Source organism: Ischnura elegans, chromosome 1 (assembly GCF_921293095.1).
Source record: "Ischnura elegans chromosome 1, ioIscEleg1.1, whole genome shotgun sequence".
In the NCBI taxonomy this organism is placed as follows: Eukaryota; Metazoa; Arthropoda; class Insecta; order Odonata; family Coenagrionidae; genus Ischnura; species Ischnura elegans.
In genome coordinates this window covers 23,044,900-23,066,620 of record NC_060246.1, presented here as the reverse complement: position 1 = coordinate 23,066,620, position 21,721 = coordinate 23,044,900, and the positions used below count along the sequence as shown (strand labels likewise).

At 38.5% G+C, this 21,721-nt stretch overlaps 1 protein-coding gene across 3 annotated transcripts; it reads left to right on the top strand.

The window, feature by feature from the left end:
* Window positions 1-1,234: 1,234 nt before the first annotated feature.
* On the top strand, window positions 1,235-21,031 carry LOC124157057 (U2 small nuclear ribonucleoprotein A'-like). Of its 3 annotated transcripts, none has more exons than XR_006864529.1 (8): window positions 1,235-1,482; window positions 1,573-1,613; window positions 1,697-1,803; window positions 6,075-6,303; window positions 8,875-8,998; window positions 9,651-9,806; window positions 19,559-19,763; window positions 20,855-21,031. XR_006864529.1 is itself a non-coding variant. In XM_046531533.1 (7 exons), the coding sequence occupies exons 1-7, from the start codon at window positions 1,401-1,403 to the stop codon at window positions 19,627-19,629; spliced, it is 810 nt and encodes a 269-aa protein (XP_046387489.1). In that variant the 5' UTR covers window positions 1,235-1,400; the 3' UTR covers window positions 19,630-19,881. The 3 variants fall into 3 exon arrangements, 1 of the variants encoding a protein (XP_046387489.1); XR_006864528.1 differs by lacking the exon at window positions 20,855-21,031 and adding an exon at window positions 20,005-20,714; XM_046531533.1 differs by lacking the exon at window positions 20,855-21,031 and having other exon boundaries at window positions 19,559-19,881.
* The last annotated feature ends 690 nt before the right edge of the window (window positions 21,032-21,721 follow it).

The window sequence follows — 21,721 nt, the reverse complement described above, 5'->3', positions numbered from 1 at the left end:
CCTTGCCAGTTGGTATAAAAAATTAGTCCCTTTCTCGTACATGAAGCTTGTGGGGAATAGCTCTATCTTACATTAGCTTGGAATAATAACCATAGTTCCTAATGCGCTAGAAAGACAGCCAGAGATGACATTTTCACTTCCTCATGCCTTATCTCTATAAATAACTTCTTATAATTGTGCAACACAGTCAGTTTGGCCTTAATTTTCTGGATCAAGTGGTGAAGGTGAGGTGACTACCACTTAGAGTCACTATGCAATAACACCATAGTGACTCATGACAGGTGAAGTGTGAGTTCGTATAAGAAAAAGATGCATCAGAAGTGATGAGAGCAAAGAAAAGCATTTTTCTTCCCAGTGATCACCATAGCTGTCTTTCAAGCCCACCAAGTGAGACCAAATGCCTCAAGCCGTTTCCAAGTCACACCAAAAGGACCAGTGTGTAGGATTATGATATGGCTAAATTTTTACCCTCTTTGACCAAAGGCTCTCTCATGAAGAACCTGTATAAAATTTGTGTACATTCTTATAAATTGTTATGGCATTGTATAAGAATGTATACAAATTTTATATAGGTTTAAACACTTTTTTCATAGGGATGGTAAGAGTTTTTAAATACACTAAAGTTGCAAATGGTAATTGTTTTTTCTCCTCTCTCTGTTACCATATTTTATTAAATGATTAATTGAAATCCTGTGAAGATTTCCGGTTTTTTGTGGAACGAGAATCCTTTAGTGGAGGTCCCTACAGCCCCCACAAAGGATCTTGTTGTGTACGTTTGTTGTGAGTGAATGTGTGTGTTTTGGGCTTTCCGGTTGAGAGGCTGGTGTTTGGTCCCTGCGGTGAATTTCTCTTCCTTCCCGCACACCAACGCAGTGACATGTTTGACTTGCAAGGCGGACGAGCAGATTGAATACTTCCTTTCCACATGAGAGTTAGTTGTGAAATTACGGTGTTATCGATGGCAAAAAGCCTCGAAGTGTTTCAAATTATTTGTTAATCTTCTCACATTTATGTCACGTGTGTTTTTTTAATTATTAATTGGTTTAGTCCCTTATTCCTGCCCAATATGTCACAGTGAAAACGGGATATCAACGTACCACTAGCGTCACGAGTGGCGACTTTTGTAATCTAATTATAATGTGCGCAGGGCGACAGCAAGCGTTACGGATTTGTGGCAACCTGTCTTCCTATCTATGTTCGTGTTTTCTACGTACGCGCGGTTCGCGCGATAATCAGTAAATAGTCTTTTGTTTATCTAAGACACGGGTGGTTACAATAAGCGAAGCTCCTGTCTCTTTTCTCTGCATTTGTGGGTTTGTGGTTTATATTATAAGGTTGAGCCTTTTCTGTAATCGTGACTGGAGTAATTATCCGGTATATGAGGAAGTAGTTATCATAAAATGGTGAAACTTACTCCGGAATTGATACAGCAGTCATTGCAGTACATCAATCCCGTCAAAGACCGGGAATTGGATTTGAGAGGTATATTTGTTGTAATGTGTTTCAATTGTCAATTTTCCTTGTCGATCGGCTTCCTTTATCTTGGTTATCAATTTTTCTTTCTTTCTTCAGGATACAAAATTCCAGTAATCGAAAACCTTGGTGCAACTTTGGTTTGTATTTTGGCTTCTCGATTATCCTGAATTCACGTCTCGTATCTTACTCCATAATTTGTTTCATGATTGTTGATTTTTAGGATCAGTTTGATACTATAGACTTTTCCGATAACGACATAAGGAAATTGGATGGTTTTCCTCTACTGAAAAGGCTGAAATGCCTTTTACTCAACAATAACAGGATCGTGTGAGTATGGGATACTGGGATTGTTGAATATTTCAACATAAATCACCTCTTATGCAGAGATTCTCTCGTGAAATACATAGTGTACAACTTTATTGAAGCTAGGTGATTTGTTATTTGCATTTTTTTCAATCTTCTTCCACCCATGCTCCCCCAACGTGTTTTTAATCTGTGGTGCATTATGTAATGTTATTTATTTATTTACTGCAAACCACTGTAGTTCATTCCTTGATTATACGCTCACATTTATTTTCTCGCTGAATCATACTTAAGTCGTAGGTAAGTCGGTTGTGTGTAGCAAATAAGGTTAATGGGCTATCACTTATTTCGTTGTAGCATAATCAACTGATCTTTATGACTTCCTGTAATCATTTAATCTTATGGAAAAACTAGTGTATATATTGATTTGCTAATTCATGGATAAGCCATCCTTATTAATGGAAATAATAAAGAAGCCATGAGGTAAATTTTTATGAAGTAGTAAACTTTTCATATTTCCGTTTACAATACTTCTTCTACCATTGATGCCTTAGGTTAATGATGAAAATATCTTGTAATTGGTCTTTACGTTTAATTTATTGTTTCAAAGGCCATAGATTTAATTTTTTCAAGTCACAGAAGTAGAACACACAATGAACGGCAAGAAAAATATAAATTTATGGAATAAACATTTTTTTTAATCAAAGCAAATCTATGTTACCTTAGAGTTATTGCAAAATTGAAACATTTCTATAAAATTTCTTACAAATATTTATGATATATTTGAAAGCAAGGCCTTAGACAGAGCCCTGGTTGACCTTCACATTCTCGGCAAATCGTAGTCACTGTCTTACGGATGCCTTCACTATGGCACTCTCTGCAACTTTCCTGCTTCTTCTGTCTCTCTCCAGCAGGGAAGTGGGAGGTAGCTATGGGCTTAGGAAGGGCCGGCTGCGACCTTATTTTCAGTAGGGATTCAATTAACTCTAAGCTAAATTCATGTAGGCTTTTCTTAGCCCCACTAAATTTGTTATAATATAATATAAAACTATTTACAACCATCATTGAATTAGATTAATTGCCAGCTCCTCATACCCCTTAAAGGATTTGTGCTCACAAAGAGTTGGTCACAATGATTAACTCCTCTTATGTTCATGTTGTATTTGGCAAATGCCTCAGGCTTTTGCTTGGACCCTTGTGTGCTAGGCACATCCAATAATTTGCATCCAAATTCAGAGGAGAACATTGTGACGTCCCCACTGACTTTCCACTTGAAAATACAAATCACGTCATTGGTGTAGCGGACAATGATCTCCCCTTTCTTCAATTTTGCGCTGCTGACATCAAGCAGGCTATTTTTTCTACCTACCCATAGAGTGCCAGAGCAAAATATTCGTTCTTCAAGTAGGTCTTGGGTCAGCTTCACGCTATTATGAAAATTGTCCATTTGTAAACTGTGTCCCATTTCCTTGAAATCACGCATCTATTTATGGACAACATTTTCAGTGTGGCTCCAACCGCTGACTTCAATATCACTAGTTCCAGCATACACGAAGAGCCTCAACACAAGGCCTAAGGGCTCACAAAGCATGAAAATTTTAGTGCCATACGTAGGCCTCTTGCCCTATATATATTGGCTAAATACCAGCCAACCCCTCCAAAGCACCGTTGACTTGTCAACGCACAATTCCCTACCTGGAGAAACAATGTCTTTCATGGATTGCTGGAAACAGTCGAGCAGGAGTCTAATTTTATACAGCCTATCACCAGGTAATGGTTTATTTTCTCGAGGGTTTGCGGAGTAATGAAGAGCCTGCATCATTCCTGAAAACCTATCACGGCACATTTTCTCCCCGAATATCGGTACGCGCACTAACTCTGACCTCCTCCAATCATTAGAAATCGCGTTAACCCTAATTGCGCCCATGTGGAGAAGAAGGCCCAGCCAAGTTTCCATTTCTTCCCTGCCCAATGGCTTCCAACCCATTATGCCCTAAGTGAAAGCCCTTGGTGAAGGATTTTGGAGGAAAATGCTTTCTGTATTTTTCTCCGTCTATGAGAGGATTATTTAAAAGAAAATTTCACTTGCAAGTTGAAATAATCCCTTGGAGTGCCGCTGGTAGGGAGGGACTCCAACCTTGAGCCTTAAAAATTATCCATCAAAATATTACAATTTGTGTAATGGAGTGTTGCATATGTGATTAATATGTTAGTTTTTATGAAAAGTAAGACTGTATCTGTACCTAACACTAGAACGTATTAATGCTACAAAATGAAAGCACCATAATGAACAGAGGACAAGTAATTGATGTGGAGCGACAACTGAGAAAATATGCCGTAAAATTAGGAAAAAAAACCAAAATATATATAAAAAAACGTAATTAGCATTAATGATGTAAAAAAATTATTAATCTATATATACATATATAAAAGAAAGTCGAAAATCGTGTTAGTTAGAACACTTATAACTCGAGAACGGCTGCACCGATTTTAGTGACATTTGGCTCTTTGGATTCGTCTCAGCTTTGCTTCGCTATTTTTATTTAGCTTCATTGGCTTTATCTTACGCCTGACAACAAAACAAAAACTGTTGTTTATCAGAAGGCTCTTGATGTAAGACATTAAACCTGAATGTGTAGGGCACACCGTGGTGCGTTTACGCATGCAGCACGTTTATGCAGTGCATTTTTTCCAAACAGATATACTATAACTGGCGCGCCTAAAGTCATTTGATACGAATGCTGCTTCATAGGGACTTTTCTTACACTATTTTGAGCATCAGTCAAGCGTCGGTCTAGCGTTGCGTTAACCTCCCCGTGAACGAGCCAAGTTTACGCTACGGACTTAGACCTAAAAACATTTTTTTAGGGTTAATAACACAAATAGCCAACAACTGAATGCGTATAATTTTTATTTCATCAATATTTTCTCATTTAATTTATAATAAATCAAATATGATTAAAACAATACAGCCGCTCTTTATTTATAAGTGGTGCAACTAAACTATAAGTTCATTGAATGTTAGGCGGTACGAAGTAGGCCGGGTCAGCTAGTATAGTATAAAATATGAACTTATGGACCGCACTGGAAACATTTTGGGATAAAATAGTGAGTTTTGAGATGGGCATACACGTTATTGTCAAAAACTAAGTCTGATCATAATTTTTGTGGTTGCACATAATATATGAATAAATTAAAAAATAAGATATAAATACTAATTCAAGGGGATAAATAATGGTTAAATGCCGAATTGCTTAAAATGCTCTGAGTTTATCTATTCATTTCCGCAATTTCGTATACAGGAAACAAATACACGAGTAAAAAAATACAGCCCAATACTGTACATTACGTAATGCAGTGTTGCATATGTGATTAATACGTTATTTTTTATGAAAAGGAAGAAAATCTGCAACTAACCCCAAGACGTATGAATGACTCAGAAAATGAAATAAAATTGGAATGAATAGAGGATTGGTAATTGACCTAGAGAAATGAATGAGAAAATATGCCATAAAAGTAGGAAAAAGACCCAAAAAAATCACCCAGGATAAACGTAATTTAATAGTCTCTTATGGCCGTAATGTAGGGATTGCATTACAGGTACAAAACAAATATTGCGTTGGTTTGCGGGAACAGGAGAGTTGGCAATAGTGACCAACCCCAGCCTCTCTACCGGAAGCCCTTTCCAAGCACTCGCTCAGCTCAGAGAAAACATTTACGAGGGCTGAAGGTACCTAGCCAAGGTTTCTTCAGTTGAAACACAAACACTCACTCAACACAAAAATCACTTGAAATTGTCACAGATATGTGAGGAATTTCATATTACTTTACTGTGTTTCATTATACCATGGCTTAGAAAAATTAAATTCAGTACGATGGAGATCTCATGATACTTTTTTAAAATATTAATCTGCAAATCGAGATAGAGTCAAGCAGTACTTTTATCTTCCTCAAATCTCAATAGTTGAGACTCTCACAGTCCTCTTTCTTATTCATTTGTGCACACTGTGAGGGAAATCTCGTTAATTATGTAATTGTAAAAAAAAATATAAGCCTTGGTAAATGATTGCTTTGGTAGTAAAAAATTCTTCGCTAATACATTTGTGAGTTATTGCTTGAAATGAAATAGATGACCAAATATATCATCTAAATTATTGTGTTAAACATCAATACATATAATATAATAGAAGTTTTACTCTTTAAATTGCTAAATTAGTATTGCTATTAGATTGTAAGTTGATTCATAGTCCATAATATAGTCCTCTGAAATGGTAAATTCCATTTTATGTTTGCAGAAGGATAGCAGAGTCCTTGGAGACAACCTTGCCTAATCTCGAGTCATTGATTCTCACTGGAAACTCCATTCAAGAACTGGCTGACATAGATCCACTTGCAACTCTCAAGAAACTGACAACCCTCAGCTTGCTGCATAATCCTGTCACTACACAGCCACATTATCGCTTATATGTTGCTTTCAAGTTGCCAAATTTGAGGTTACTTGATTTTCGTAAAATCAAAATGAAAGTAAGTATCATATATATATATATATATTTTTTTTTTTAGCTGCATTTTCTTGCTCATTCATATATTCTTTCATTTAGACATTAACTTGTTCAGGTTAATGCATCATGTAACCAGGCCTTTAGGTACAAATTTTTCCATATCAGAGAATCTGCAAACGGGAATAGTATTTTCAATGGTGATGACAAATGAGTTCCTTCTTGGTAATCAATACCTGTTACTTCTTTAGGTACTCACTACTTTCCATAGGTGAATATACCTGTATAGGAGCACGAGTATAATAAATGGCAAGAACGAGTTACTGAACAATTGGATTAGTCGTTTTACCTATTGGTAGAGGTCTGTGAAAGTGGTTTTATTTTTTGCTAAAATTCGTTTTAAAACCATGTGATTTCAGTGTTATAGAAAATCTTGGCGGTGTTATTATATTGCTACAATTTTTCCATGTTTATAGGCATTTTATTATTTAATGGTACACGTTTCATGAATACTTATACTTTTATTAAGCATTTTACATGACATTTAACACAATTTCGATTGTACAAAATTTCTGATAAAACCAAATGAAGGAAATGGTTCAAGTATGTAGTCTTGGCGAATATGATCGGCAAATGGCAAATCCCCACTACCTTATGTGTGTGTACTTTGAGAGCCATTCCAGAATTTTTGGATTGTAAAGTTTCTCTACACTAAATAAAGCCTTTAAAAATGCTTCAGTAGTAGCAGCAACAAGCTCCTCCTTCGCTTTCTTTGACTGAGTGACTGTGTGTTCAAATGATATGTAGCTATCGTTTGTGGGTCCCCTTTGTTTCGCATGTTTATGTGTATCGCTACTGATGTGCTTTAACAACATGTCACATCTTTCAAATTCAAATCTTTTATCGCAAACTTTGCTCTGTCTTTCACATAAAATCCTTCTGAGCTGAATTCCCTTGCCCGGGTATGAGCAGTATCACTAGCTTTTGGCATTTTGAAATTCCTTTCTTTCATTTGATATTTTAAGCCGGAACCACCTGGTGTTCACGATGGTGTTTTCAAACTGAGTGCTGGGTAGCCACGGTATAACCATAGTACTATATAACTTACAAATTGGCCGAAATTTTTCATGTCGTGGATTCCCTTTCAATACCCCTCACCCAGGTGTTGAGGGAAGGTAGGACAGCAGCTAGATACAACAAAATCGCTTAGTTTTGATTACAGCTGTTGCCAATCGTTCAGGAAAGGCAGTGAAAGAAGCACATATAACTAAAAATAATCGGATTCAAAGAAACTTGAAAATTTATTTCCCATTTATATTCTAAATATTTCAGGAGTGATCCGTGGTAATCAAAGAGAGAGGCTGTGATAAATTTAACGGAAAATTCTGGCTGAGAAATCATTACAGTGTGTGATATAACGTGGATGTGTTATACACGAAACTAAACAAGCCGAATGACCTTGGAATCGTAATGAGATGGAGCAAATAAACGTCAGCAGCATTAAACAATGAAGTCTTAGGCTATAATAGATTATGACTCATTAGATGTGATTTTTTCGCTAATTCACCCAAAATCGCAAAAAATGTGAAACTTCATTTTTATTTTGCATTATTTCGTGTTATTTCACAATATCGCATCTCGTGAATTTCACAGAGCTCTACCTATTGGTTAGATTGGTTGTATATGGTGATACCTATGTATATGTACCTCAGATAGGCCTACCTGCTTTGGGGTGCACTGTGTATGAAATCCCTGAAAGACCACCTATTTGGTGAACAAGTCTCTGGAGCATAGAAGTAACCAATATTTTTCAGAATTAGTAACCATTTGTTTGGATCCGAATGATTAATTATTACAAATGTAACAGTAGTTGCTATTCGGCAACTGCTGCTACTCAGTATACTGTGAGGTATTCAAGATGATGAAATAAGTTTTTAAAGATTATATTGTCATCTAACAAGAAATGGATTTATCAAATGGATTGTTTTATACTTTTGCCTATTCGTCAGCCACATTGAGGCCTACCATACACGTTCCTCCGGAACTGCACAGTTTGGCTGTAGCCTCAGGCCTACCATACACGTTCAGTTTAGCCTCAAGGCCTGGACTGTTCAGTCCCGGACTGAAGGCAGAACCGACAGTGTGTGGCGATGCCTTGAGGCGGATTGTCGGCTGGATACAATGAGGTCCAGCCTCAAGGTCGCTTGGCCGGCCGATGATCCACCTCAAGGAATCGCCACACACAGTCAGTTGTGCCTTCAGTCTGGGACTGAACAGTCCAGGCCTTGAGGCCAAACTAAACGTGTATGGTAGGCTTGTGATGCCTTGAAAATAAATCCTTTTTAAATATGTAGGTATTATGTGGCCTGTGATTTCACCTTTACCTAAGAAATATCTAACTATGATTGGGATGATCGAAGTAGGACAATTTGGGTGAAACTTTTTGTTATACTATGGACACCCTATAATGTATTAGGTAGTGTGGGAAAACATGCAGGTTAGTATTGGTATATACATACTGATAAGCTTAGTGAGTTTGTTTCTTTTCAGTTATCTGATGAGTGCTCATTCTTATAATACTATTTCTTTAATTCAGGAAAGAGAAGAAGCAAACACACTTTTTAAAAGCAAAAGAGGAAAGGAAATGCAGCGGGAAATGGCCAAGAAGGCCAAAACTTTTGTTCCTGGAGCAGGACTATCGGATACTCCTAAGCCATCTGGTACTTAATTTAATGTTGTTTTCCCAATTTTCTTAATTCTTGGGCTGCGTATCTTTGTTTGCATTGCTCAAGAAAAAAGTTTTGAGTGGGTAAAGTTCAAAATTTAAATAGATTGTGTTCATTTTTTACGTTTAGTGAGTTCTGGTGCAACTTTGTGGAAGTTGAAGTTCACAGATGACAATATGACTTTGTTTTCTTCCGCGGAATAATTGTTTTGGTACAACATGTTTCACCATCAAGAGATCATTTTCAAGTACAAAAATTTACGTGACATGCTAAAAAAATTTGTACTTGAAAGTGACCTGTTGAGGTTGTACCAAAGAAATAAATCCGTGGAAGGAAACAAAGTCATTTTGTCATTTGTGTTCATTTATTTTATTTATGATTTTACTTCTTTACGCAATTTGCTCTGATGAGTGAATAATTCTCAACCTCTCTTCCTGAAGAATAATTTTTCCTTGTCCATTAAATTCATTTATTTTTCATGTGCTTGGGGCAACTTAACTGTGCCTAACGATGCCTTGGTCACTTTAAGTTTTGCCTAACCCTTCTTCACTAACTGAAAGAGAACTATGTAATTGCAGATGTGCAATATAAGTTGATAATTTAACAATCTGAATGTTGCTTTGACGATGATGGTTATTTTGTGAAGGACCAGCCCAGGAGGATGTGAGGAAGATCCGTGAAGCAATTGCCAGAGCCAGCTCACTGGAGGAAGTTGAGAGACTCAATCGTTTGCTCAAGGCTGGTCTTGTGCCTGGGCGAGGAGGCCAAAGGAGAGCCATAGAAAATGCACAGAAAGGAGAAGGTAACTTCATTATGTCCATGCTTTTGTGAATATTTTGGCAGATTAACAAATTTGATTATTACATCAAGAAATAATGACTCTCCACCATGCTTTGAGGAAGTAAGTATGTTTCTCTAAATGATAATTTGTAAGCACTAAGCTTATAGGAAGGGCCAGGTCCGTAGAAGACAGAATGATATGACAAGTCTGGTTCCACACGTTTAATTGTCACTAGCACAGATACAAACTCTCCCTCCGAGATACAGCGTAAGACTCCCCAGTCTATTCCCTCCAAGAGGCTTCCCCCCGTGTCGCGTCCGTCTCGTGACCCTCTCAGCGTCCTCCTATTGGCCGGAAAGAGGCCGCATGATTTTGCACATCATACGCCTTCCCACGCCAAGATACTGCAACGTGTTACGGCATAAAGTGTTGGAGGAATACGCGGAGACCAATTCCCACGCGAGAGGTTGCAACGTGTTATGAGTTTCAGATACTGGACCCATCACTCGAACGTGACTCTGCGATTCTTCCATTACACCGAGAGCGGAACCGAGCTGGCACAAGACGGCGAGCGACTTCCTTACAAATTTTTAATTTACAGTTGATACTTTCAAATACTGTAAAATCCTGATTAAAGGTTTTTCAGGCGAGGCAAAATTTTTAAGCATTTTCAGTGGTCTCAATGCATTTTTACAATTTTATTCAGTAAAATTAAGGTATAGGTGGCTATGTACTCAAAAAATCATCCTCATTGAATTCTTAAGGTCCAGTGAAATAAATATGTAGTTGAAAACTGTTTGGGGCCATGGACACTTTCCAATCGGAATTGCACCCAATGTTTCATTAGGAATACACCCATGTCTCGTATAGCGCAAGGGATGCGTTCCTTGGGGTCTTTGCGCTATACGAATTTGCGTTATACGAGAGCGTTTTAACATTGAGAAGATAGGGATGCGTTCCTGGTAGCATAGGTCTTGGGTATTCAATTTCCTCTAAAACATATATATTCCCATAAATAGCCTTAGAAAACATTAATTATATAAATGTTTATAGTTTAAAACATCTTTAAAGATAGTATGCACGCATTTGAAGACTTTTATTCACGTTAAAAAAAATTCTTACGTGCTTTTGAAATTCCCTCCTGTCGTGCGGGTGGGCTAACATCTGCTATCTCAGGGGTTCGTAATGCATTGCCGGCAGTTGACGATTTTTCAAACCAGTCTAAAAACATCTATTGTGTCACCCAGGCCCTTTTGTCGCTCATCGAAATGACAGGCAAATGCTACTTTGAATGCCATTTCATAGCTAGCGGAGTTAAAGAATGATAAATCATTTTAATTTGAAGTCCTCCGAGTCATTAGCAGCTACGTGAAACAGTCTTTAAATGCCTTGAAACCTGACCCAGGTTTTCCTTCCCTGAAAATGAATGAACGAGAAAGCATTCTTTTCCAATAGAATATCGTCTCGTCAACACTAAAAACTAGTTAAGGGGGAAAGGAGCCACTTTCAATCACAGCTTGGAGTTCATCAGAAAATGTTGTGGTGACTGCGCTATCAACACTTGCAGATTCACCTGATATCGCCGCACTGAAAATACCTGCTTGCCGTTTAAATTCTGGAACCAACCGGAGCTTTCACTAAATGTCTCGGAGCGATTGCCACTCTCGTCTTTTTGCACTGATTCACTATGAACTTTCCGTATGTGTAGACCGCTTGGTTGAAGGTGGTGCGGCTGAGGTCACAGATGTTTCAAGTTCGTCTTTATTCAGAATAAGGCATCGTGCGTTTAAACTTCCGCACAATATCGCTTTGACGTTCTCCATTTTCAAAGCAATTGACCTATATCAATTTCTCTTCTGGGTTTATGGTTTTTCTTGATAAATTCTTGATTTTTCTTCCCGAATTCCTATTTTTTGCCATTTTATCTTGGTTTTTACTCTGCATGGCTCTATCGACATCACCTTCTACTGCTGAACTGTATTCTTGAGACTCAGAGGGCCTACGACTGCGGGGAGGGAACGAAGCTATTGTGTTTGAGACTCTACAGCGGACCCTCTTATATGTTGATGCTATTCATGCGCAACTCGGCCACCGCTCCATTTCTCCCCCGTGAATACCGATGACCTTGAAGGCTTCAGCGTAGACTCTCTACCTGGAAGTCAATCGCCCGATAACCTATGACGGCAAAAATTACGTCTCAACTTGTATTACTTAAAAAAACTCATTTCCACTAGCCCCACGCTTAATTAATGATCTAAATTAACTCATTCTGTTAAGGAGACGAGATAAATTACTTCGGTAGGCCGGCTATCTGGACCCAATGACGAGTAATACTTTTGGCCATTGCACAGCAATGGATTTCGATTAATATATAAACAAAAAAGAAGATTTGAGGCAAGCAATAATATTAATATGCGTAAAATGATAGAAATTTCGTGTGTACTTAGCGCAAGTTCACGTTTTATCACGAGAGCGTTTAAGATTTTTGATTAGGCTACACTGCGTTGCAATGTTTCCCTGAGGAACGACTTTGCGCTATACGAGACATGGGTGTACAACAAACTCCCGATTATCCGGCTGCGGTTTATCCGGGTTGCGGATTATCCGTGCATGATTTTCACTCTCGCTCAATTTTTTATGCAGTCTTTATAAAAAAATAAAATCGGATGCAAAATTCTCAGATTTACTGCATTAATGTGATACACCGGGCTTATTATTTCCGTTAGAATCCCCTAAATAGAATGGAAGCAATTGCTATACTACGAGGGTCATCCGGAAAGTAGTACCCGTTCGTGCCGCATGAAGTGCTGACGACGCGAGTAGCCGCTGGACAAGGTCAGATAGCTTCAGTGGCTTGTCTGCCTTCTCTGAGCCAAGTTGCGTGACGCTAGCATTGCCTGTGTTGTTTCTGTGATTGTTTACAATGTTTAAAAAAATTGAGAACGCCGCCAGTTGTGAAGTGAGGGCAGTGATTAAATTCCTCAATGCAAGAAACGTTCGCCCATGTGATATTCATCGCCAATTAAAGGAGGTGTATGGAGACAATGTAATGGACGAGTCGTCTGTTCGGCGGTGGTGTCGCAACTTCAACATGGGGAGGGGGAACACACACGACGATGAGCGTTCGGGGAGACCATCTGTCATTACAGACCAACTGGTGAGCTCAGTTGACGAATTCGTGAGGAGCGATCAGCGCGTCACAATTGATGACATCTGTGAACATTTTCCCAATGTTTCTCGAACAATTGTTCATGAAATTGTTAAAGACCATCTGCATTATGCAAAAATTTGTGCAAGATGGGTCCCTCACATGCTTACAGATGAGCACAAAACCAAGCGTATGGCTGCAGCACTGACGTTTTTGGGACGTTATTCTGATGAAGGAGACTCTTTGTTGAATCGCATAATTACTGGTGACGAAACATGGGTTTGTTATGCATCACCTGAGAGTAAACGACAGTCAATGGAGTGGCATCAGGCTCATTCACCAAACAAACCAAAAAAATTCAAGACAGTTCTGTCCACCAGGAAACTCATGGCAACCATTTTCTGGGATCGACGAGGTGTATTGCTTATTGATTTTATGGCCCGTGGAGACACTATTAATGCCGATGCGTATTGTGAAACATTAAAGAAATTACGGCGGGCAATACAAAATCGGCGGCGAGGTCTATTGTCTACTGGTGTCATTCTCGTTCATGACAATGCCAGGCCTCATGCAGCTGGGATAACACGAAAACTTTTGCAGCAATTCAAATAGGAAACTTTCGACCATCCACCGTATAGCCCGGACTTGGCCCCTTCAGATTTTCATCTCTTTACAAAGCTTTAAGACTTTTTGGCGGGAAAAAGATTTGACAGCGATGAAGAACTTAAAGAAGGAGTGACCCTGTATCTCAATGAGCTGGCGGCGGAGGACTATGCAGCAGGAATACAGAAACTTGTCACACGTTGGGTCAATCCATTTCAAATCACCCAGGCAATGTTGCTCAACATTTTTAATTTTCTTAATTTTTTAATCATTAGTTCCCTATGGGTAGACAGTCACAAAACACTATTTGAAAAAAATTTAGAAGCTATATATTTTTTTTGGCAGCCATTTTTAAAAGGGCGGCCGGGCAAATTTTGATGATAAACGTGGTTTGCATAAAGTTAAATTTCGAAGCTATTTTAAAAGATATCAGAATAATTCAAAAACCAGTGAGTTTAGCATGAAATGAGCTATCGGAATTCATTGTTTTAATTTCTCTATCATGAAAGAGAGTCAGTCAAACTCTTTCTGCAAAAACTCGGGAAAAATTTGTCAATATTAACTTTTTAAGACCTAAAATTTTTATGAAGGAAATGAGACTCACTAATCAAATTTTATTTCTGTGTTAAATACTTAAATAACTATTTGCAGCATAAGTTTTAGTTCTGAGAATGCACTCCTTTTTTTAATACGGGTTATCAAAAATGGCTGAAAACCTTTAAACGTCAATTTTCGCAGGTCAATATCTAAAAAGGGACTGAGTGAAAACAAGCAAAAATTTTACATAATGTTATTTAGACACATAAAAACATCTCCAAATAATATTATGACTGAGACTCTATTAAATTTAGAGTAGTGGAGCAGTGAATTTCAGAAAAAACCGCTACCGTTTCATGCGCTCGTGCAGTGCAAGTGAGCAAACAAGGGCTTGATTAAATAATTAAATTAGCAATAATTTTTATCTACAACAATTACTTTACACATAAAATTTTATTTATTTATGTAGGTCTGCCTTACATTAATAATAAAAATTGATTTATAACTAGAAATATTTTGTATCAGCAAAAAAATACTGAATTATAACATAGCAAGAAGTTAATGCACTTATGTTTACAAAAAGTATCGGCAAGTCTCACCGATGTATGCTTTTCCACATGAGCAAGGGACCTTGTACACACCTTCATGAAGGTCGTGCTGTAGTCTGTCTTTGGCTGTGGGCAGCAAGTCACCAATTTTTGTCGTACAGTTAAACCTGGTGGTGATGCCGTGCTTTTTCAGGGCCCTGGCAATCCTTTCGGTGGTCCCTGCGACGTAGGGAATGACGGCCCAAGCTCTTTCGTCTTCCGTTTTTTCACTTGAAAGTGGTTTTCTTTTAATGGTCCTTTTCAGGGCCGAATCCGGGTAGCCATTCTTTTTCAATGCTGCAATTAGATGTTTCTCTTCTTCTGCCAGCGACTCAGCATCCGAAACGCGGTGGGCCCGGTGAAAAAGTGTATTTATCAAGGATGCCTTTTGCACAGGATGGTGGTGCGAGGCATAGTCTAGATACCGGTCCGTATGCGTGGCTTTCCGATATACAGAGTGCCCGAGGTGACCGTCACTCCTTTTCTTTACCAAGACGTCCAAAAAAGGTAGCTGGCCGTCTTTCTCTAACTCCATGGTGAATTGTATATCCTTGTGTTGGGAATTCAGGTGCAGTAGGAATTCCTGTAGATTTTCCTTGCCGTGGGGCCAGATGATAAAGGTATCATCCACATATCGGATCCAAAGGGATGGTTTGTGCTTCGCAGAGGCCAGTACCTTTCTCTCAAATTGCTCCATATACAGGTTCGCTATCACTGGTGACAAAGGCGAACCCATTGCTGCGCCTTTTATCTGCTCGTAGTAATTATTGTTCCACAGAAAATACGAATTCTCAAGACAATATTGCACTAATGACGGGAAATCTTTAGGCAATCCAACTTTTGTGAGTTCTTTGATAATATCTACTGAGTCTTTAACGGGGACACGGGTGAACAGCGAAACGACGTCAAAACTGACTAAGAGGTCGTTCTTAGTAATGGTGGTGCTATTTAGGATTTCAATGAAATGGACAGAATTCTTCACAAGGGACTCAGTCTTTCCCACAAACTGTTGCAATGATTGAGAGAGATACTTTGATAAGAGGTAAGTGGGGGCACCGATTTGACTCACTATAGGTCGCAGTGGAACTCCTTCCTTGTGGATCTTCGGTAAACCATATAATCTTGGTGGTTTTGCGGCACGTGGTATGAGGTTCCGCTGCGTCTCCTGAGGGATGGATGACCTCTTGATGAGTTCCTTCACTTGTCGCTCTATCCTGGTGGTAGGGTTCGATTTCAGCTGCTGATATGCAGGATCGTCCAGAAGTTGGGAGATTTTTTCGTTGTAGTCCTTTCTGGTCATGAGAACGGTTGCGTTGCCTTTATCCGCTCTCAGTATGAAGAGACTCTCATCGCTCTTGAGTTTTGACAGAGCTTCCCTCTCTGCAGCGGATAAGTTTTGCTTAGGTGGTCTAGCAGTGCGGAGAATGTGAGAGACGTCCTCTCTTATTTCAGCGGCGTCATCTTTTGGGAGCTTCCTAATGGCAGATTCAACCTCCGTGATGATCCTCTCCATAGGTAAATTCCTGGGTGCTATGGCGAAGTTATGTCCTTTAGATAGCACTGAGGTGGTAGCGTCGTCTAGTACTCTCTCGGTCAGGTTAACCACAGATCTATCCCGTAGATGTTGATCTGAAGGGTGTTGCCTGTTGTGCAACTTGTCGAACTTCTTTATCTGCGTCTTTCGGGCAGTTATTTCCACGTTTTGAGATGTGAAATAAGTTATCTTCTCAATCTTGTCCCAATCGGTTGCATTCAATGATCTGCTCAACTGTAAGTGAATCTTGTATAGTTCTTCGGAGCAGCGGTGGAGTGAGAGGCTCATTAGGCGGACCAATAGGAGAGCGGCAGCCACAACTGGCGGGACTGACCCCCTATATAAGGAGGACGAAAATCGTGGACCGGCATCATCTTCGACCTGAAGACGCTGGCAGCAGTGCTAGCGAAACTGTTGTCATCACCAACAAACCGATGCGGTTGCACCGGAAATATGGAGAAATTGGAACCTGAACACCGCGGAAATCTACGTAGTCTCATAAATAAACCATTTTTGCAAATTAGGTTGAAATTAACAGAGCAAAAGGTCTCATTAGTTAAGTTCATTTTATTCATCACAAATGATGTAGTTATAAAGCTTTACTGTATTTCCAGAGAAAGTACTTAAATTCTTCCGATACCTAAGAGTCAATATAACAGCCATTCTTCATATCACTAGATTATTCCATTTTAAGTAAAATTCATGCATTGTACAGCTATTTTGATTGATTTAGCATTACTTTTAATTTTTATGAATGACTAATTTAGCGATTTTAACTCGTTGTTATCGAGTTTATTTAACTAATGAAAGCAGTATTTCGAAGCGCAGGTTCCTCCTTAACCCGTAAAATAGGGCATCAGTGAGGATAGATAATTTGAATACGTAGCTGTAACAGTTTGTTGTTTTTAGCTTACCTATTCTTTTGTACAGTAAAAGCCCGTTATAGAGAGAAAAACGTTTAGTTTGAATCTTGTGATAGCAAATATCAGCATTGTACAGTGGTGGAAAAAATTAATGTAAAGCCTGTTGGTGTCTGAAAATGGCCGGCTAAGGAACAACTTGAAGATGTCCACCTTTCAAAATTTTGTCCTTGTAATGCTCTCATACAACCAGGAATTTTAAAAACTGTATTCCCTTTTTACCGGAGAAATTAATCGTATTCATTGCATTATAACGAGTCATAAAAGACTACAAATTTTTACCCATGTTCTCCAGAGTATGCTTGGCCCGCATCTCACCTAAAATGAAGTTTACACCTGTTGGGACATCTGTAAACACAGCCGATCTATTGGGAATTGAAACTGCCTAAGGGAGAAATTTTTCCGGTGGTGTAGTGGGAAAAGTAACATGCAACGAACCAAAGATTCTTCGGATCAAGTCTCAGTGACAGATGATTTGATGCTACAGTCTCTGTGGACATTTTTCTGCTCTGCAAACTTTGCAAAACCTAGCACAAGGTCCAGAGGTTGTTTCATGATTATTGAATTCTTACTTGCTTGTTTTTTTGTTGAAATTCAACTCCTCTATCTGGCATAAGCATTAGGGCAGTTGACTGGAGTAAATTTTGAACACCTTTTCCACATTATCCAGCCCTGATTCATTGCCCATAACCATTAGCTGCATAGTGCCATAGCATATTCCTCCCCAATTTCTATGGAAAATTTCTCAAAGATCCCCTGAGCTGAGTGAAGGCGGAGTATCGAGCTACCCAAACTTTATAGTTTTCAATAAGGAAAATTTGGGCGTCTACGCATGTTTCATCAGAAAAATTGAGCAAATGATTGAGGTAACAGAATGTTAGGCTCGCCTTTAAATTTTCTGACAAAATGTCCATGTCGACATTTGTGGATTATTGGTAATATTTTTTGCAAAGACAATTGCAAGAATTGACCAAGCACAATTATTCACAAGACAGTCGCACATACTGTTGGGTTGGTTTTCTGCTCAGCTGGCTTCTGCCATGATAATTATTTCTGGCAGAGTTTCAACGTCTGCTTTCTCTGGAACACAGCTAAGGCTGCTGCATATCTTCACTAGTATCTCTTTCTCTGTTTATTCGGGCTTCTTCGAGATATAGTTTGCTCTTAATTGATTTCGTGGAGAGGTTAGGTGTGTACTCCACAGTTCTGACGAATGATTCGTGCTTTGATAAAGGGAGACCGGCAACCATAAGCATTGCCAGTTGATTATATGTCAATCTAAGTCCACCATCTGCTAACTTTCTTGACAGATTCTGCATCTTGGCTACGTACTCTTGCATGCTATTGTGGTCTGGTTTTGTAAATAAACGTAACTCCTTCAACAGTATGCACAAGTGAATGGTAGAGAAGGTTGTATGAATCTCCACTAATGTGACCCAAATGTCTTTCGCTCGATCTAACCAGGGGAGACCACGTACCTTGCCCCACCTTTTTCAATGCTGTATTTTTTATGGCATTCAGAATGGCGAACACATCTCTGAACTGATAATGGTTCCAGTGAATGGGCCTTAGTTTGGCTGTATTTAATTAATTTTCGTGCAGTATTTTTAACAAGCGTTATATAATCCCATAATAACGCAGTACGCAATACATAGATGGGTCGGCTGGTGTAGTGGTGAGTATCTTTTGATCTCACCCGGGGGGCCAGTGCTTCGACATGGCAGAATATTTTGTAGTCTTCATTTTGATCATGCGGTGACAAGTATTTCACTAATTTTAATTGCAACAAATGTAGGCATGAGATAAATTTTTTATCATCATAACGGCGTTTAGGTATTTAAGAAGTGTCATTTCGAATGTATAATGGCTTGCTCTTCATTCAGCGTTTCAATGCTCTCGTATCCAGGATCAATCGCCGACCAACAATTTCTCTCAATAAGATCCGCCTCGGCAAGAACTCACCACTGACAAAAATGACTGAGTCTCACAACAAACTGAGCGTCAACTACGACGTGCTCAGTCATGATGGTCACAGTACCTAGAATGCTCCGTCAATAGGTACTACACCGTCTTTATTGAGAGTTCACTTATATTCCACAATTTCTCGTGCTAGCAGGGCCCATAACCTGTTAGGTTCAGGTAAGCAGTAGCATGAAAAGGGTGAGGGAATGCGTGATCAACGAAATATATTTTGGACTTCACCGTGTTACATCACACAATGTCAACTGATGACCACCATTTTAGTGGAGGAAAAAAAGCGTTAGAAGAAACTAACAAGAATCAAAAATAAATTCCTGGCACTGCTAGCATATAAAGAAAAACAACTGCCAACACAACACTTCTGACATATGATAACTAATACATCGGGGACTCTGTGTGGGGCTCTTGAAAATGAGTGTCTTATAAGTAATGACCGTAGTAATTCCACTGCATTTTTGTTTCAGATTTTGGAAGGATGGAAGAGGATGATGAAAGTGCAGAAATGGCTGATTCGGGTGGTAGAAATGGAGAGTAAAAGAGGTTTATTTCTCTGAAAATATTGGATGAACTTACTATTGAGTTGATATCTCAGGGATATATGAATCCCATGGCTATCAGTCTAAAGAGATGCACAAGCTCAAGTGTTTACAGAAGTCTTTGTACACAATGGTAAGCATTGCTATATCGTTATTAGACAAGTGTGTGAGATGTCACGTCAGATGCTGATAAGAAATGGATACACTATGGTCTTTTGTAAAATATTTTTTAATAAAGAAGTGAATAAGTACTTCTGCCTGAGTCTTTAAGTTTGTTGTTTGCTTCAGGCTGAGAAGCAGAATATTTGATTTGATAGCGATATGATGAATAATTTTAGATTTATGGTTTTTAACATCTTGCAATTATTTTACAGCTGCTAGTGTGGTGCTATGGAAAAGGTCCTCATGTACCTTGTTTGTGCTTCCAGTAAGGTCATACTAATTGCACCATCCCTTGTGGCCCTGGAGATGATATTTTTCCATATTGGGGCATGTGCTGGTGGTGATAGTCTAATGCCAAGTGCTGGAGGTTTATTAATTATGCCTTCCTAATTTATTTTTCTTATGTGATATTCAAGGTGGAGTGTCATTCACTGATTGATTAGGGCCATTTACATATTTGGAGTCAACAGTTTATTCCCCGATTCTCATGGCTATATTGTGGTTTATAACTCTTATCTTAGACCTTGTACCCAAATATTTTGGTGGGAAGCCTATGACGTTCTAGGGATTATAATTTTTTTTATTAAAAAACTTAGTGTGGATTCTCTTTTATCACTTTAAAATATTAGTGTTATCAGTGACATTTTATGTTAGGATTTGCACAAAGCTTGACTGATGAAAGTGTTGAATGGGGCCAAAGGCTTAGTTAGAGTATCACATTGTTGGCAGATAAGGCTTTGTGTCAAACAAGTAGCCTATCATCAGTGAGTTTAATTTTTGCTCTTTTTGTTTAATAAAATGGTTATGAGGATTGCCATAACAGTGAGCTTTTCTGTTTTCTCCATCGGTGTACTGTGTGTGAAACATATCGCACTTTACTAGCAATGGTGGCCAGATAAATAAAATGGATAGTTTTAATGTAGCCCGTGGTTAATCTACTCCCTTGCTGTTGACAATGGAGCCTTGAGTCAAGTCTGTTGTTGTTGTTATGGATTCACTTGTGCTTACGAGTTGATTATCATTTGCTATGTTGCTTACAATGGCTCTCATATTTGCTGATAGGTGGCCTCTCTCTTGTACGGGACTATGATCGAAAATTTAGCTGTATGTGACTTCCCAGTTGTGTACAAGTCGAGCGTGGTACAGAGCTTAGTGGTGAGACCATTTGGTATGCTCTAGCTGTATGATGTCAAACATTATATTGGAAAATTATTGTAAGAAATTGGGCATATTTATTTTAAGAATTTTTCTTATAAGAAAATTTCTTATCACATTGGGCATTTTTCTTATAAGAAATTTTCTTATGGGAATTTTTCTTAAAAGAAATTTTTTTTAAGAAGCATTCTTATAAAAAATTTATTTTAAGTATCAATTACAAAATATTATTTATAAGAAATTTATTGATTTAAATATTTATTATAAATATCATATCATCATGCTTAAAAACACTTGCACAAACCCCTATGAAAAAGCTACTTAAGATTTACATCCTTACTGTGAGCACAAATTTAGCATAATACCTAATTTAATCCAAATGTAGATGCCTATATCTGGTGTACAGCAAGCCTAATGATTTCCCATGTACCAAATATAGATGTCTATCATTAGTGTGCATCAAGCAAGGACATTAGAGCTCTGTAAAGTTCACCTGACTGGCGAGACAAGATGAGATACCATAGAGGTCCTACAGGTCATAGGTTCTGCATAGGGTTAATATCCCCACATGCTAAAAGAAACTAAAACCAATGAAACCAACGATAGCGTAGAACGATGGACTGATACTAGAATATGACTTTGGCAATCACTACGCAATGAAAGATAAAAGGAATTGTAATATGGAATATGATTCAACCTAGAAAATTGAAGAAGTAAATGAAATAAAATTCAAGTTTGACTTGGGATACTTTAAGAAATTAGATGGGAAGGAAA

Coding starts and splice junctions, on each gene's coding strand:
- LOC124157057 (XM_046531533.1), top strand. CDS start 1,401: ATGGTGAAACTTACTCCGGAATTGATACAGCAGTCATTGCAGTACATC. Junction 1,804..6,074: donor CTCAACAATAACAGGATCGT/GTGAGTATGGGA, acceptor TTATGTTTGCAG/AAGGATAGCAGAGTCCTTGG. Junction 8,999..9,650: donor GGATACTCCTAAGCCATCTG/GTACTTAATTTA, acceptor TATTTTGTGAAG/GACCAGCCCAGGAGGATGTG.